This window comes from Monodon monoceros, unplaced genomic scaffold (genome assembly GCF_005190385.1).
Source record: "Monodon monoceros isolate NGI ecotype Baffin Bay Population unplaced genomic scaffold, NGI_Narwhal_1 Super_Scaffold_10, whole genome shotgun sequence".
NCBI classification, from domain to species: domain Eukaryota; kingdom Metazoa; phylum Chordata; class Mammalia; order Artiodactyla; family Monodontidae; genus Monodon; species Monodon monoceros.
Window position 1 is genome coordinate 17,669,067 of NW_021703766.1, and position 17,302 is coordinate 17,686,368.

At 40.3% G+C, this 17,302-nt stretch overlaps 1 protein-coding gene and 2 pseudogenes across 1 annotated transcript in view; 1 reads left to right on the top strand and 2 right to left on the bottom strand.

Annotated features, from left to right (window-relative positions):
• TANGO6 (transport and golgi organization 6 homolog) overlaps positions 1–17,302 on the bottom strand; it is a 179,267-nt gene that overhangs the window by 108,810 nt on the left and 53,155 nt on the right. Inside the window, exons 11-12 of the mRNA XM_029238109.1 lie at positions 16,778–16,969; positions 8,604–8,738 (exon numbers count right to left, since the gene is read on the bottom strand). Coding sequence (XP_029093942.1) covers positions 8,604–8,738; positions 16,778–16,969 — 327 coding nt within the window. The remainder of the gene's footprint in view (positions 1–8,603; positions 8,739–16,777; positions 16,970–17,302) is intronic.
• On the bottom strand, positions 1,843–2,498 carry LOC114904348 (annotated as a pseudogene).
• On the top strand, positions 13,543–15,475 carry LOC114904355 (annotated as a pseudogene).

The window sequence follows — 17,302 nt, forward strand, 5'->3', positions numbered from 1 at the left end:
AACTACATAAGATCTTATTCTCTCCAGAAGCTTTGTTCTAATCATGCCTTACTAGGAAAGGTGCACGAGAGGTCAGTGAAGAAACAAGAATCAGTGGTGATCCTTTTCTGTTTGAGAATACTGGAAAAACTGTCATATGAAGCTTCATGAAGCTTAGATCATTTGAAAACCTTGCATGTCTTAAATCCTTTTTAGAACAAGGCAGGCTATTACTTACTCATTCATGCACTTCATTATCCAACCAACCAATCAATTGACCAACTGTTTTCACAGGACCTATATGATATTCTCATGTTATACTTCCACAGGATTGTTACTGTTCATTTTCTCTATCACTTTCCTCCCAAGGAAATGAAATCTTGAGGTATATGTCAGGTTTGTACCTGTAGAATTTCACCATAAAAATATGTCACCTATGAAAAGGGTCAATTTTATCAAGAATCTATGTGGAACTGGAAAACACATTTTAGAATAATTATGCAAGTGTTATCATTATGCTAGACTTCGTTCAATGCCTCTGTAGTATCATGGACCTTTGTTTTTTCTTTAAGCATCTGAAATGGGAATATCTACTTATATCTATAGTGTATGTAAAAAATATGTACATTTTTATGTACATATGTATATAAAAGTGTATGTATAAAAGTATCTTCTTTTTGATTTTCTTTTTTTTTAATAGATTTATTTATTTATTTATTTATTTATTTATGGCTGCGTTGGGTCTTTGTTGCTGCCCGCGGGCTTTCTCTAGTTGCAGCGAGCAGGGGCTGCTCTTCGTTGCTATGCGCGGGCTTCTCATTGCGGTGGCTTCTCTTGTTGCAGAGCACGGGCTTTAGGCGCGTGGGCTTCAGTAGTTGCGGTGCGTGGGCTCAGTAGTTGTGGCTCATGGGCCCTAGAGTTCAGGCTAAGTAGTTGTGGCACACGAGCTTAGTTGCTCCGCGGCATGTGGGATCTTCCCGGACCAGGGCCTGAACCCGTGTCCCCTGCATTGGCAGGCGGATTCTTAACCACTGCGCCAACATGGAAGCCTTCATTTCCTTTTTTTTCTTTCATGATTGAGATTTTGTTGGTTGTTTTGAGGATCAGTACACAGGCATTTCAATTTGTACACAGTTCTCAACATACGTACCAAAAATCTAAACAATTATGTAGTTGTGATTCTTTTCTGAACAGTTATTCCAGTGACTTTCCAGCTTAAAATTTGGAGGCAAATTTTCCTTCACAGGATATTAAGTACCAATATCTTCAAATATTGATACGCTGTTACATCATAAGTTCCACTAATTCACAATTTAATATCATATACACTACATACTCAAATTGTCAATCATTCACAGCACATTAACAGTTACTAGAAGAACTGGACTACCACGACCAAAGATGTTACAGAGTACACAAAATTCTGCCTAGGAAAGCCAAGATCGAAGGGTGAATGGTTTGCTTTAGGAAACAATTCTACCAAAAACAACATGGGAAGAGAAGTAATTTAAAGTGTTTAAGACATTAAATGCACAACTGACTCCAAACTGCCATTTAGTATGCTTTGTATTATAGGATAGAAAAGCTACCCTCCATCTGTGGAATGTTAAGCTGACACCCAAGACAATCAAAGCCTCCCATATTCAACATCCCACTATTTTCTGGTTGTACCAAAAAATAAACAACCAGCAAACAATTTCACCTCTTAAAGAAAAGCATTTACACTTAAAAAATGGGATGAGGTGGGATTCCCTCCTTTTTACAAATGTTTCTAGAGTTACTAAAAAACTTGCATTTACAAAATAGTTGATAAAAATATTCCTCTGGATTGTACAAGAAGGGAGACAGGGACCACTGACAGGACCAGGTGTCTGATATTAATCAGACGGCTTCTTTCTCTCCTGCTTCATCAGAAGCTGGGCTCTCCTTGTTTTTAGTTTCTTCATTTTCTGCAGGTAAGTCTTCTTTAGTCTCTTGGTTAGCCACTTCAGCCTGTTGTCCCTTTGCTCCCCTTTTCCCTTTTGTTTCCACTTTTTTGTCTGAAGATTTATCCTTTCCTGCTGCCTTTTTTGGCTTCATTTCCACTTTTGCAGGAGTCAGTTTACCTGACAACCTCGCCAATCTCCTCTTGGGCTCCTCCTTTGCCGCGCCCTCGGCAGAGCTGACCTTCCTCTTGGGCATCGTGACGGCGATGCGGGCGCGTGCCGAGTACATGCCAGGTGCCTGTGGGCCGCGGCGCGCCTGAGAGCCTTCGCGAAGCTGGGCTGCCTGGCCGCTACCTCTCCTCCCGCCACCCCTTCTTTTTCATTTCTGTTACAACAATTTCTTCTTAAAAAGATACAAATAGACCAATGGCACAGAATAGAGAGCCCAGAGATAGACCTACACAAATATAGTCAACTAATTTTTTTCTTTGAAGGATCTCAAAGATTATTTAGTCTGACCTCAGGACTTTCCTCGTGGCACAGTGGTTAAGACTCTGTGCTCCCAGTGCATGGGGCCCAGGTTCCATCCCTGGTCCGGGAACTAGATCCCACATGCATGCTGCAACTAAGAGTTTGCATGCCACAACTAAGGAGCCCACCTGCCACAACTAAGCAGCCTGTGAGCCACAACTAAGGACCCCACCTCCTGTAACTAAGGAGCCTGCCTGCCACAACTAAGACCTGGTGCAACCAAATAAATAAAACCTTAAAAAAAAAAAAAAAAAAAAAAAAAGGTTATTTAGTCTGACATCACCGTTTACAGGCAACCCAGAAAGGGAAATTGTTTAGCTCCAGAAACTGAGAAATGGCAGAACTGGGCATGACCTCCTGACTTTCTTTCCACTGCTCTTTCTCCGACATAGCTAATTTTCCTGATCCCAGCCCAGACAAGGATGACATTTCTGTTGATGGTTGTTAGAGCAACCGGTGGACAAAGTTAATTATCCAAGGAAATATTCTTTATAGCAGGCTTTATTCTCCTCTCAGTAAATATTATGCCCAAATGAGTGCTTTCAAGTTGATGGCCCTTGGCACCCCCTTGCCTTCTAATAATTGCCTTATAAATTAATTCCTTATAAACTGCCTTTTGATGCACTGAGTGCCTGGGTAGATGCCGAGCACTGTGCAGAACTTTGCAACAATGAGACGCAATGCCTAAAACTGCAAAGAAGGATGCTTTGGACTGGTCCCCAGGGGACCTGGATTCCAACTCCCTGATCCTTCCACTAACTCCCTGTGGCACCTTGACAGGGTATTTCCATCCTCTGAACCTCAGTTTTCAAATCTGCAAAATAAGGCTGAACTCCTTCCCAATTTCGGGTCTGTGACATGAACTGGGATTCTGGAATGCCCACCTGACAAGAATAGGAAGTTGCACCCAGATTTATTTTCTTAATTCAGATGTCACTCCTAACTCAGATAGTCAACTGATCTTTGACAAAGGAGCAAAGGCAATACAATGGAGAAAAGACCAACTTTTCAGCAAATGGTGCTGGAACAACTGGACATTCACATGCAAAAAAAATGAATCTAGACACAGACCTTACACTATCACAAAAATTGACTCAAAATGGATCATAGACCTAAATGTAAAATGCAAGACTATAAAATTCCTGCAAGATAACATAAGACAGAAAATTTAGATGACCTCAGGTATAGTGATGGCTTTTTTAGGTGAAATACCAAAAAAATCCATGAAAGAAATAATTGATAAGCTGGACTTCATTAAAATTAAAAACTTCTGCTCCGCAAAAGACAATGTCAAGAGAAAGAGATGACAAGGCACAGACTAGGAGAAAGTATCTGCAAAAGACACGTTTTGATTATGGACAATTATCTAAAATATACAAAGAATTCTTGGGACTTCCCTGGTGGCACAGCGGTTAAGAATCCACCTGCCAATGCTAGGGACATGGGTTCGATCCCTGGTCTGGGAAGATCCCACAAGCCACAGAGCAACTGACCCCGTGTGCCACAACTACTGAGCCTGCGCTCTAGAGCCCGCGAGCCACAACTATTGAGCCCACGTGCCACAACTACTGAAGCCTGCACGCCTGGAGCCCATGCTCTGCAACAAGAGAAGCCCCTGCAATAAGAAGCCCACACACTGCAACGAAGAGTAGCCCCTGCTCTCCACAACTAGAAAAGATCAGTGGTTGCCAGAGGTTAGGGGGAGGGAGGGATGAATAGGCAGCAGATTTTGGGGTTAGTGCAACTATTAGGTACAGCACTATAATGGGGGATACCTGTCATTATACATTTGTCAAAACCCATAGTGCACAGTACTAAGAGTGAACCCTAATGTAAACCACAGACTGTGGGTGATGATGATGTGTCCATGTAGGTTCATTGATTCTACAAATGTACCACTCTGGGTATGGATGTTGACAGTGGGAGAGGCTGTGCATGTGTGGGGGCAGAGGGCGTATAAGAAATCTCTGTACCTCTTGCTCCATTTTGCGGTGCACCTAAAACTGCTCTAAAATATAAAGTCTATTTTTAAAAAACCCAACCACCTTTTCTCCCTGTTTTCAAACTTCTTAGTCATTGTGGGATTCACCTTATTCAACTAGGTAACTTCTCTAATCACCATGGGCAGGTAGGTGGATTTTGAATCTAATAGTTTCTAAGGCAGTGAAAGTTACGTATTCCTTCAGCTTCATAAGCCTACAGATTTCCCACTGTAAGAATAATCAGGGAAATCTAAGACTACAGGTGTCAACTATTTGTTTATAAATGTTCAAAAAAAATTTCTGAGGTATAAAGTAATATTCACTTAATTGGTAGATGACAAAACTGAAGCACTAAGTATTAATTATTTTTCAAGGGTCACCAAGGACCACTATCAAAATTGAAAAGTGACCATAAAGCCCTCAATGCTCCTCCTGTCACTGCTTCTCAGCAAAGATCTCACATCCAGACCTCAGAATTCTGTGTAAAAGCCCCGAGGCCTGAAGGAGCAACCCACAAGTGAGTGACAGATTGCTTTATCTGGCTGCCTCGCTCCCAGAGTTTCTGGAATGCTTCAGGAACAGAATGAGCAGTGTTATGTCAGCTCACATCTGTGATTTCTTTCAGGGTGTCAGGAGTGGAACAGTTAGATGGTGAGTTGTTATAAACTTCTGCAAGTTCTCAAATTAAAAAACTGGGAGTTGGGGCTTCCCTGGTGGCGCAGTGGTTGAGAATCCGCCTGCTGATGCAGGGGACATGGGTTTGAGCCCTGGTCTGGGAAGATCTCACATGCTGCGGAGCAACTAAGCCCGCGAGCCACAACTGTTGAGCCCACGTGCCACAGCTACTGAAGCCCGAGCACCTAGAGCCCATGCTCCGCGACAAGAGGAGCCACCACAATAAGAAGGCCGCGCACTGCAACAAAGAGTAGCCCACCCTCGCCACAACTAGAGAAAGCCTGTGCACAGCAACAAAGACCCAATGCAGCCAAAAATAAATAAATTTTAAAAATCAAAAACAAAAATTAAAAAAACTGGGTGTTGGACCAGCTGGGTGGTGGGAGAGAGTGTGTCTTCGCAGGGAAGCAGAGGAGAACTCGGGTGACAGCCAGAGGAGGGCATGTGTACACTGAAAAAGCCCACATGAGGCTTTACGAAGCTTCCCTGCGGGGGCATACACACCCTCATTCTGCCTTACCCTACTGCAGTGAGAATCACTATTTTGGAAGAATCCAAGAGTCTCTTCCAGCAATAAAATGCTAACCTAAAAATTCCTAATTCTGAAAAACATTTACATTTATTTTGTGTTCTCATTTCTGTATATCATCTATGTTTCTTCAGATATTTAGTTGAGCAGCTTGTATGTCTGGGTCCTTAGATACAATGTCACTGAATTTATTTTCCAAGTGGTACTTTTACTTTTGTTTGAAGTCAGCACATAGCATGCTCTGTTTTATAATGAGCCATACGTAAAGATACAAGATATAGAAATATAAATCTTTTTTTAAAATTAAGAATTCATCAGGGCTTCCCTGGTGGCGAAGTGGTTGAGAGTCCGCCTGCCGATGCAGGGGACACAGGTTCGTGCCCCGGTCCAGGAAGATCCCACATGCTGTGGAGCAGCTAGGCCCGTGAGCCATGGCCACTGAGCCTGCGCGTCTGGAGCCTGTGCTCCGCAACGGGAGAGGCCACAACAGTGAGAGGCCCGCGTACCGCAAAAAAAAAAAAAAAAAAAAAAAGAATTCATCAGATTAATCACAACCACTAGAAGGTAAACTCCATGAGGGAAAAGAAACACTTGATAAATAGTTCTTGAATGAGTTCATTCTATGACACTCTCAGAAAAAGTGGCATGAGATCTCAAGATTTGTGTTCAAAGTCCCAGCCCCACCAAGATCAGGTCTGTTCCACGCAACAGTGCTTCAGAGGACACTATGGGCCCTGGAACATCATGCAGAAACTGCTTCCTGAGGGGACAGGCAAGTTACCAACATACTTTTACTGGTGACCAATCCTGACATTTAGAAAAAAATAAGTTTGGAAATATGGTTGTCTAGTTAGCAGTCTTAAACCTATACTTTCTCCAAATCAACTCCTCTTTCTAGACACTATATTCTAATAATCATCTTAATTACATAAATTAGAAAGGAAAGAAAGAAGCGTTCAAATTCTGTTAGATCCTGTTTCATTAGTTAAAACAATGAATCCTAATCAGGGATAGGTACTGAACACAATGTAATCTTCTAGACTCTGAAGCAACAACCTAGCCAATGATCATCTGAAAACATAATTCAGAACTGTGACTTTTTTTTTAATACAAAGACAGAAGACCTAGCATTACTATAGAAGCCACTTATAAATCCTTGAATCAAATGGAAAAAAAATTAATAGGTCTAGGGCAAAAGTATAGGAGTGACGTGTTTATGTTCACTTTAAGTGCAAAGTCAGAGGAATCAAGATATAATCAGTGAGTCAGGATGGCTCATGGAAGGGCAGGGACAGGTAAAGGATGTACATTTGCATCAGTCTGGTGAGTCTCTGTTAGAATATGACTAATTTACATAGCCAGCCCCCAAACAATGGGCTTCTCAAATAGGAAATGGAGATTTCTGTGTTCTATTTTCCATTTGGGATATGGTTTGAATTTCTATTTCTATTTCTTATTTTAAAAATATTTCTATTTTTTAAATAAGAAAAAAGAAAAGCAAAAAAAAAAGCACACTCTCAACTATGGAAATAAAGACTATTCAAATCACTATTCTACCAGAAAAACACAAACCAATCAGTTCAACTAAATCCAATAACAGTATAACTTAAGAAAAACTATTCCATTGGGGAACTTCTCCTTGACAGTTCTAAACAGCAGGACTATAATATGACTCTAGCAACTGAACCAACCATGTTTTTTTCAAACTACATGGGAAATATAAAATTAGGAGTGCTAAGTAAATCTACCAAGAAATGGGTTTCACATTAACAACAGGCCCCAATAAAATTTCTTTTCTTCTTAAGGACAGCCTAGAGAGAGTCAAATTCTAATATACCAAGCATCAGTATCAGAGTTTAATCCTCAAACTCAAAAATCCATTCCCTGAGGGTTTCCCTACTCATTGCTAAGAGTTATGTCCAGTTTGACTTCAGATCAGATTTCATAATACTTGCACTAAACCTATTCTGCTTTCTTGTGGTCTTCTTACCTAATGTGGTATGTCACACACACATATGTGCCTACCTTTCCACCTTATTCTGACCCCTGGTCTCTAAACTCAGCTACTCAGGCCTTCTATCAGTTTCTTAAGTATACCAAGCTCTTTCCTGCTTCCCAGCCCTTGTACGTGATGTTTCTTTAACTGGGAGAGTTTCCTCCATCTGCACTGTACACACTCCCAAACTCCTATGCAACAAGTCTTAGCTTAGACTTATATGTGTGTCCTCAGTGGAAACCTTCCCAGCCTAGGTTAGATGTTATGTTCTCTTGGTACCCTCCACTTCTCGTTTGAGGTACTTCATTCAATTCTAAGTATATTTTTTGAAATAGTTATTTAATGTCTGACTCCCTCACTGGCTTGGAGTTTCATGAGGGTAGGGACCATGTCTATTTGTCCACTGCTCTATTCCCAGCACCTTAGCTCAGAATCTGGCATATAACAAGTAGGCAATAAATATTTTTTGAGTGAATAAATTTTAAAATTATATAAAAGATACATGCACTAGAAACAAAGCTTTAACATGCTACATGATATGAGTTGAACAATGGATCCTGTGCTAAAATGAAACTATTCAAAACATGGAATCCTAAGCAACCAGCAGGTTACAAAGGTTCTCCCCTGACTACAGCAGTAGGGACAAGGGCTGAGCTTTGGATAGCTACTACAGTGAGGGCCAGAGAATCTAGCGTTCACCACAGATGCAAAACACTGTGCCAGGTATTTCCAAATCCAGCTCGTGCCAGGTCAGAAAGGGTCCTACCTTACTGATGGGGAAGTCTACCCAGGTAACAAGGTGGAAGTGTTACAGTTTTCTTATCCTCCACTTTGGAGAGAATTCTTATTAACAACCTGACTTGTTTATCCTGGTTCTCCTGTGTGCAATATCCATTCTGATTTCTCACAAGGGTATGAAAGGGAAGCAACAGATTTTTCTCTTCTCTTCTCCCTCCTTTCAAGTTTGGTTCACATCTGCAACTCACCTGAATGGCTCCTCCCAGCATGACGGCCACCAGCCCCATGGACATGCTCAGTGTCTGTGATTCCACAGTGCTCTCTGCCTGGTGGGCCAAGCTTGCACATGCTCGCTGCAGGGTTGCTGCTACAAAGTCCACAACCTACCACAGAAATGGAATTGAGAATCAGCGAGGAGTAAGGAAAAAAAAATCTCAAAATTCTCTTTACATCTTACATCTACCTCCTCATCTTTTCCCTCATCAACATCACGATAGCAAGAAGCTTCAAGAACAACTGCTACCATGTAGCAGGCATGGTGCTCAGTATTTTACATGCACAAGCTCACTTAGGTCTCCTATCAACTTTAGGATGTACTCTTGTCCTCATTTTCAGATGAAGAATCTTAGACTTAAAGAGGTGATCTGCTCAAGGCCATACAGTCAATAAATGAGAAAGCCCATTTATATTTTCTCAGATCTTTTCATATCCCAATCCACCTTCCTTTACTTTTCATGAATTTTGCCAGGAAATTAAAATGAAAAATCATTTGTTACTTTCTGACCATCTTAGAGTGTCCCAGATCTGCTTCTCCTAATGAGGATTGCTCTTCAATGATTCCTTCCCCCCGTTTTGACAGTCTAGTTCTAGTAAGCAAAGAAAGGGGGAAGAGGCATTAATTTTATTTAGAATCCAGTGTCCTCAATCTACACAAACGATCCAGAGTCATTTTTTAAAGTATCCAATAGTTTTAAAGGATTAAGATTATTCATATATAAGATTTTACATAGCATTTGGCTAACAACTAAGCCTTAAATGGAATTAATTTGGTCGGCATCATTTTAACTGGGCTTGGATTAATCATCTTAAGTAGAAACACATTTGAATAAAAGACAGCCTACACATACCCATACATGCATATGCACACACGTGCACGTGCACACACTCACATGCACATTTAGGATTAATGGCTCAAAAGGGAAAAATCATTTTGAAAATGGGATGGCTGAGATAGGTCTAAATATGCAAGCTTGCATGTTTAGCTCTCTGGGCAAATCACATGCTATGCTAGAATCTTTATTGCGGGCTTAAAGTCAGGAGAATGGCTTGTTAACACTTGTCTTTTGGAGCAAGGCAGGAAACTAGAAAGGTTATTAAAAGTTCCACTTACTGTAATGAACTATGCTGGTAATGGCAATTTTCACCACCCTCTCTGCCTAAGAACTTATTGATTACTAGAAGTTAAGGACATTGGCTTTTCCCAGAGAAACTGGTGGATCTACCATCTTGGGCCACCTGTTTTGCCTCCAAAGAGTTTTCTAAAGCACTCCTTGATTATAGGAAGCTTCTATTTCACACAAATATACTGTTAAGTTGCTGGAACAGAACACTATCTAGCCTTCCAACTTTTTCTAAATTCCTCTTCTCTATCTATTTAATATTGCTAAACAAGTAGTATGATCCTATTTTTGTTAAGAAAGAAACTTCCAGTTTGTATGTAAAATAAAAAACCTGGGGGCTTCCCTGGTGGCGCAGTGGTTGAGAGTCCACCTGCTGATGCAGGGGACGCAGGTTTGTGCCCCGGTCCAGGAAGATCCCACATGCCGCGGAGCAGCTGGGCCCGTGAGCCATGGCCGCTAAGCCTGCGCGTCCGGAGCCTGTGCTCCGCAACGGGAGAGGCCACAACAGTGAGAGGCCCGCGTACTGCAAAAAAACAAACAAACAAACAAAAAACAAACCTGGGAGCTGTTAACTGGTGTTGACAGCCAGCTGTTATTGTCATTTATGAAGTACCCTTCCCCCAAACCTTGTAACAACGAAACCACTATACCCCTTTGGACAACAGCTCCTCCCCTACTATTCATTTCCTGTGATTTTATGGGGCTGCCAGCCACAAGGATAGTTATGTGACTGATGCCTGTTCTAGAATTTATGTATATTGAGGAGACAATGGGAGACACTTATACTTTTTACTTAAAATTTTTTATAAAGCTACATAATTCTAAAAGCCAAATATTCCTGACAGTTTATAATGAAAAATGGCAGTGCCCTACCCCATTTCTCCCCACCTGATTCTGACTCTAGAGGCAACCAGTTTTAATTATTTAGCTATTTAATTTAGTGATAACATTAAGCAGTTACTATTTACCAGGTACTGCTCTGAACATATTACAGGTATTTACTCATTTAATTGTCACAATAATCCTATGGGGATGTGCAAACCTGCTGCCAACATTCTGGCAACTGAGTGCAAGGGAGCTGAGGCCTTACTGCTGAGTCTGCAGGCATCGACTTAATCCTCCCGTTCTGCAGTGTGCTACTACCACCCAAGTTCAGAGTATTTGGGTTCAACCTCTCTCAAGAATAAACCTCCAGTCTTCTGCTGCAGAGGGGAGGTAGTTGTACAAAGTTAAGGAAGAAGTCAAAGGGTTTACCTCTTGTGGAGCCTTCCAAGCTGGTTTTTTTTTTTTTACAGAAGATGTTGGGGGTAGGAGTTTATTAATTTATTTTATTTATTTTTGCTGTGTTGGGTCTTCGTTTCTGTGCGAGGGCTTTCTCTAGTTGTGGCAAGCGGGGGCCACTCTTCATCGCGGTGCACAGGCCTCTCACTATTGTGGCCTCTCTTGTTGTGGAGCACAGGCTCCAGACGCGCAGGCTTAGTAGTTGTGGCTCATGGGCCCAGTTGCTCCGCGGCATGTGGGATCTTCTCAGACCAGGGCTCGAACCCGTGTCCCCTGCATTGGCCAAGCAGATTCTCAACCACTGCGCCACCAGGGAAGCCCTCAAGCTGGTTTAAGCTCTGAATTCAGCTCCATCTTTAGAGCTTATCTGGTGCCTGCAGTCCTTCTAGGGTTCTGCAAGAAGTGACTTGCTTCTTTTTTTCATTTCAAAAAACTTTTAACAGCTCTATTGAGGCATAGTGCTTTGCTTCCTGACTTCTTCCATGCAGGCACTTAGCTTTCCATTTTCTGAAGTTGCTGAATCAGCTACTATTTTCCAGTTTCCAAATATTGTTATTCTCTTCTCTAATGTGTCTCCTCCTCTCCTGCTCTGTTGGTCCTTGTGGTTTCCAGAGGGAACAGATAAACACTTTTGTTCAATATACCATCTTAATCAGAAGTCCCTACTTTTTAAAAATTTGTACTTCTGTGTTGCTTAAATGTTTTTACAATGAGCACGTGTTTCTTATGTTAAAAAATTTTATCATATGAAAAAGACCACAGCACGTAGAACCCCTTCTATTCTGCCAATTACAGAGATCCAGTTACAGAAGGGTGCAGACTGTGGCAGTTTCCTGGAAGACCAGGAAAAAGGGAATCTGCTCATTCCACTCCATATACACTGGCGCCCTTGCTGATCCCTCCACACTCCAGGCATGCTCCCTCTCATCTGGAACACTCTTCCCCTAAGTATCTCAATAGCTCCCTCCTTCCCTGCTTCAGATCTTTGCTCAAAAGTCACTTTCTCAGTGAGTTTCTCCATGACCACCCTATTTACCTTACCACACTCCCTTTATCATCCCCTTTCCTTGCTTGATTTTTCTCTCTGGTACTTATCACCGTCTAACGCCCTGTGTGTTTTTGCCTACTTGTTTACCATCTCTCTACCGTCTTTCTCTCCCTCTATGTAAATGTAAGCTCCATGAGAGCACAGATATGTGTCTGTTTTGTTCACTGCCGTGTCTCTGATACCCAGAAGAGTACGTAGCACATAGTATGCTCTCAATACATATTTGCAGAATGAAAGAACTCGGGAATTGGAACAGGGCTCTGTATCAGTACAGACTGTTCCACGCCTCATTCCTCTCTGCATCACCTCACATACTAATATGCCATCTGCCAACACACTTTATTGAATTTTTAATCTTTCACCCATGAATACTTCTATATGCATTTCTAACAAATAAGAAGATTTGTTTTTTATATAACTACCATACCACTACTACACTCAATAAAAATTCCTTATATCTTCTAATACCTGGTCCATGACTGTCGCAAAAATGTCTTCATACAATTGGCTTGTTTGAATCAAGATCCACACACTGCATTTCGTTGATATGACTCGAGTCCCCAACAGTCCTGTTCCTCTTTAATGCCATTTATTTGATGAAGAAGCTGGGTCATTTGTACTATGGAATTTCCCACTTTATGGATTTGGCTAATTGTTTCCTCATGGCACTTAATTTGCTCCTCTACCCTGAGTTGCCTTGATCAGATTTAGGTTCACATTTTGGGGGGTTTGTTTTGTATTGTTTGGGGGTTTTGAGGGGAAGAACCCTTCCCAGGTGGTATGGCATACTTCCTATGGCATTACATGAGGAGGCACATAATAATGTCTGCTTCTCATGGTGATGTTAAGATTAACTGGTCCAAAATAAAAAAAAAAAATTTAAATAAATAAAAAAAGATTAATTGGTCCAGGCTGAAATATTCAGGTTGACATTACTGATATTTGCATTAACCCTGAAATCCACCAAAAATAAAATGTATAGACAGATGCAAACATAGATAAATATGTGATAAAGCATGTATAATAAAATGTTAATTGTAGAAACTAGGTAGTGGGTATACAGGTACTCACTATAAAATTGTTTCAAATTTGAAAGTTTTTGTAATAAAATGCTGGGAGAAGAAAGGAACAGTTGGTTTGGGTGCCAAATGGCCTAATACATTCATTATAAAGTACCCCTAATGGTTTTAGCAACATTGATGATTGTTACCTAGATCCATTTTGTTATTAAGGGATTGCAAAATATAATTTTCTAGTTCTCTTTTTGAGTTTTTCAGCTGTGGTTCTTATACAAAGAAAAAAATTTCTTCGTTGACTAGTTACACGGGAAAGATAAATGCTTTATTCATTCCCTTATCAATTTACAAAATAGTGAACTGATGCCTCAGCAACCTCAAACATGTCTTACAAGAGATTTTCGGGGGGGTGGGAGGGGACTTGACATGTTTTAATCCACTGTAGGTATTATTCTTTGTAATGCTCAAATTGTCCTACCTGTGGTCAACAAGAGCCCCTCCAAGTTGGCTCCTGAATGCCACTGACATGAGCCCGTTAACCTCGGATTGCTTCAAGATGCCCTGAGGCTTACAGTACAATTCCTGCCCTAGACCCGAATGAACCTTTAATCCAATGAGTTTTGTGTTCTTTTTGTAGGAGATAGTATTTAGAAACTATAATCTGGTACTGGGGACAGTTATTGCTACTGGATTGTCATTGCTTCTTGGCATTGACAGTGGACTGAGCTAGAAAATACCTGCTTTTTAAAAAGAGAAAAATAAATTATGAGTTCATATAAACACTTCCAGTTAGAACTTAATATTATAGGAGTTTTACTCAATTTTTTTTTTTTTTTTTTTTTTTCCCAGTACGCAGGCCTCTCACTGTTGTGGCCTCTCCCGCTGCAGAGCACAGGCTCCGGACGCGTAGGCTCAGCGGCCATGGCTCACGGGCCCAGCCGCTCCGCGGCATGTGGGATCTTCCCGTACCAGGGCACAAACCCGTGTCCTCTGCATCGGCAGGCGGACTCTCAATCACTGTGCCACCAGGGAAGCCCTACTCAAGTTCTTTAATTTTATGTTTATAACTCTCTTTCTTATGCTGAAAATCTTGTTTCCTAATTATGTTAACAAAACTACTTATAACTTATTTATTACTTATAACATATCCATACACGTGTGTATTTCAAAATAATATACCAAAATTATCACTAGCAGTAAGACTACCAAATGCAGTTCAATTTTTTGTGTGTGTGTTTCTTTTTGTCCTGATATGTTTTAACCTCAGCTGACGATAATTTAATGGGACAAATCACTTTTGTATCAGCCTAACACCACCGTTTCTTAATTAGGAGTAAAAGAAGATAAGTGGGAAGGCTTAAGTCATATCAGTTTTTAGACCATTTTCCTTTCCAACTAGCATCCTGAGACAAAAACATAAAGTCTGGATGAAAAAGTCTTTAGGGAACTGATATAATAAACACAGGAGAAACAAATCACCCTACTAAATAATATGGGGTCAGTGAACTGAAGGAATAAGAGGCCAGGAAAGAAATAATGAACATAATTCTCATTAAACAGGCACGATAAGTCAGAGCTGACAGGCAGCTGCAAATTTTCTCAGCGGGAGCTGTAGTGAAATGCTGCTTAGCAACACCAGAAGGCAGATGACAATGACGATGATACAAAGAGCTGGAGAGTCAGATTTAAGCGTGACAATCATACCATCTTACAATTGACTATTCACCAACCGAGCAACAACTAACTGTGGTAAAGTGGTAAAATATAATGACTACACTGCCTATACTTTAATACTTTTATTTCCTATTTTTAAAAAAGCTGGTAAAAATAATGTCTGAGCCATTAAACTCAGGCACTGATTCACATAGTTACTCTACTCTGAAAGCATTAAAAAAAAAAAATCTGGGGGCCAGCGTGAGCACCCTGCAGCGCCTGGTGGAGCAGCTCAAGCTGGAGGCCGGTGTGGAGAGGATCAAGGTCTCTCAGGCGGCTGCAGAGCTTCAACAGTACTGCATGCAGAATGCCTGCAACGAAGCCCTGCTGGTAGGTGTTCCAGCCAGAAGCAACCTCTTTTGGGAGCCCAGATCCTGTGCTTTACTCTGAAGACTGTAGGGAAGAAGTCCGCTGAGGAATGCTTTCAAGCACCAAGTGATGAATGACTGCCTCCAAATCTCATGAACACACTTCTCCAGCCAAATGACTTTTAGATATTTCACAGGACCTTTCCTGTAGCCTGGTCCTTTAGCCAAAATTCTACAGAAATTTATGAGTTTCTACTCAAGGAAACTGGGTGAAGGAGTAGATTTTAAATAATAATGGCCTGGTTCTTTGCTGAAGTGCTTTATACTTAAACAAAAACCTTACCACCAAATATACCAAAATACACCTCTTTCATTAAGTGTTTCTATACTTGGAATGTTACATATGTTTTATTTACTAGATGTTTACATTTTGGGAAGGAAAACAGTATTGTTTGTCAAAAAAAATTAAATATTTGTAATTTGTTGTTCCCGACTAAGATTTTTATACCATAACAAAATTTGTTCTTTTCTCATGAATTTATAATTTCTAAATGAAGACAAGCAAGTATAAAATTGGGGGAAGAATGGGCTGTATTAATCAAATGATACCTTGATTTTTCTAAATAAGAAGATTGTTTTATTTTGAACACTAAACATGGGAGCTGTTTCTTAGCAAACTTGTTTGAAAGGACTAATGTTGTATTGTGTATTAGGTTGACCCATCCTGTATATGAAGCAGATTTGATCTTTGTCTTCTTAAGTTCCTCTACTTTATAATGGTGGTTTTACTTTAAAAAAATACTAAATTATTTCATGTCTTTAAAACAATGTTTAAATGTGATCTACAGAATATTACAAATGATTTTTTAAAAAAGTGATGTGAAAATATTACAACCTAAATGAATACTCAATGTCATAAGTGTTTTACTTTGATGATGTGCCTTTGATTTAATGTGGGACACTTAAAAGAACACTTTATTTGTGCTTGTTATAACCTTTGAAGAGCTTGGAAGTAAAATTTCTGCTAATGACAGCCAAAAAAAAAAAAAATCTGAAAACTTCACAGGCAAAACAAAACAAAACAAAACAAACACTCAACACTTCACAGGCTGTTGTGGAGATAAGCTGTGAGTTAGAGGACCTATACAATTCAAGGTGATCTTATCATTAGTGATTTTTTTTTTCAAATTTGAGTTTTAATCATTCTCAACTTTTAATGCACATTAGAATCATCCATGGAGCTTAAAAAAATACATATGCCCAGGCTCTAATGCAGCCATGCTGAATCAGAATCTCTAAAAGTGGGCTAGGCATCAGTATTCAGAAAAAGATCCCAGACAATTTTATTTGCACCAAAAGTTGAAAACCACTGTGATATATAAATATTTTAAATAATTCTCAGTTTCATGTGCATGAGAATCACCTCAGCAGCTTGTTAAACATGCTGATTCCCAGGACCTATGAAAGTACTGATTTTCTTAGCCTGGTGTGGGCTCAGTAATTTACGTTTAGCCTGAATTCCAGGTAACACTGATGCAGGTGTCATCAAACCACACTCTGAGCAAACATTTCTTTGAACATTTTGGGGAAAGAATGAAAGAAACCGAAATAGACAAATACCACCAGGCTGGGAACCGGCATGTGGCCGTCACTGACCTGAGTGATGTTTGTGAATATCTGCTCAGACATTCTCTCACACAGAACAGCCGTAAGCTGGAGGACCAGCAGCTTCCGCTCCTGACCTTCCACAAGAAGAGTCTGGTGCTGCTCTAATTCCAAGAGGCTTTTGCTGGAGAAGGGCTTTGATTTTAACTCTGCTTCATCTTCCACAGCCATGTGAGTCAACTCCTATCAGTGTGGGAGAACAGAAAAAGAGAAAAAAATCCTGTACAACTAAGGATTTCAAAAACAGCTAGAAAACTCTGTTTGAAATGTGTATATAGAGAACCAGTCTGTTTTCATTACAGCATTATGTACAATAGCCAAAAACTGGAAACAACTTAAATGTACAGCAATAAGCATAAATTGGGATGTATTTATTACATTGCAGCAGGTGAGATAAATGAACTAGATCTATATGAATATCAATATAGAGGGATCTCAAAAACGCGGTTGAATGGAAGATGTAAGTTGCAGAATAATACATATATCATGATACCAGGTATACGAAAATTTTAAACT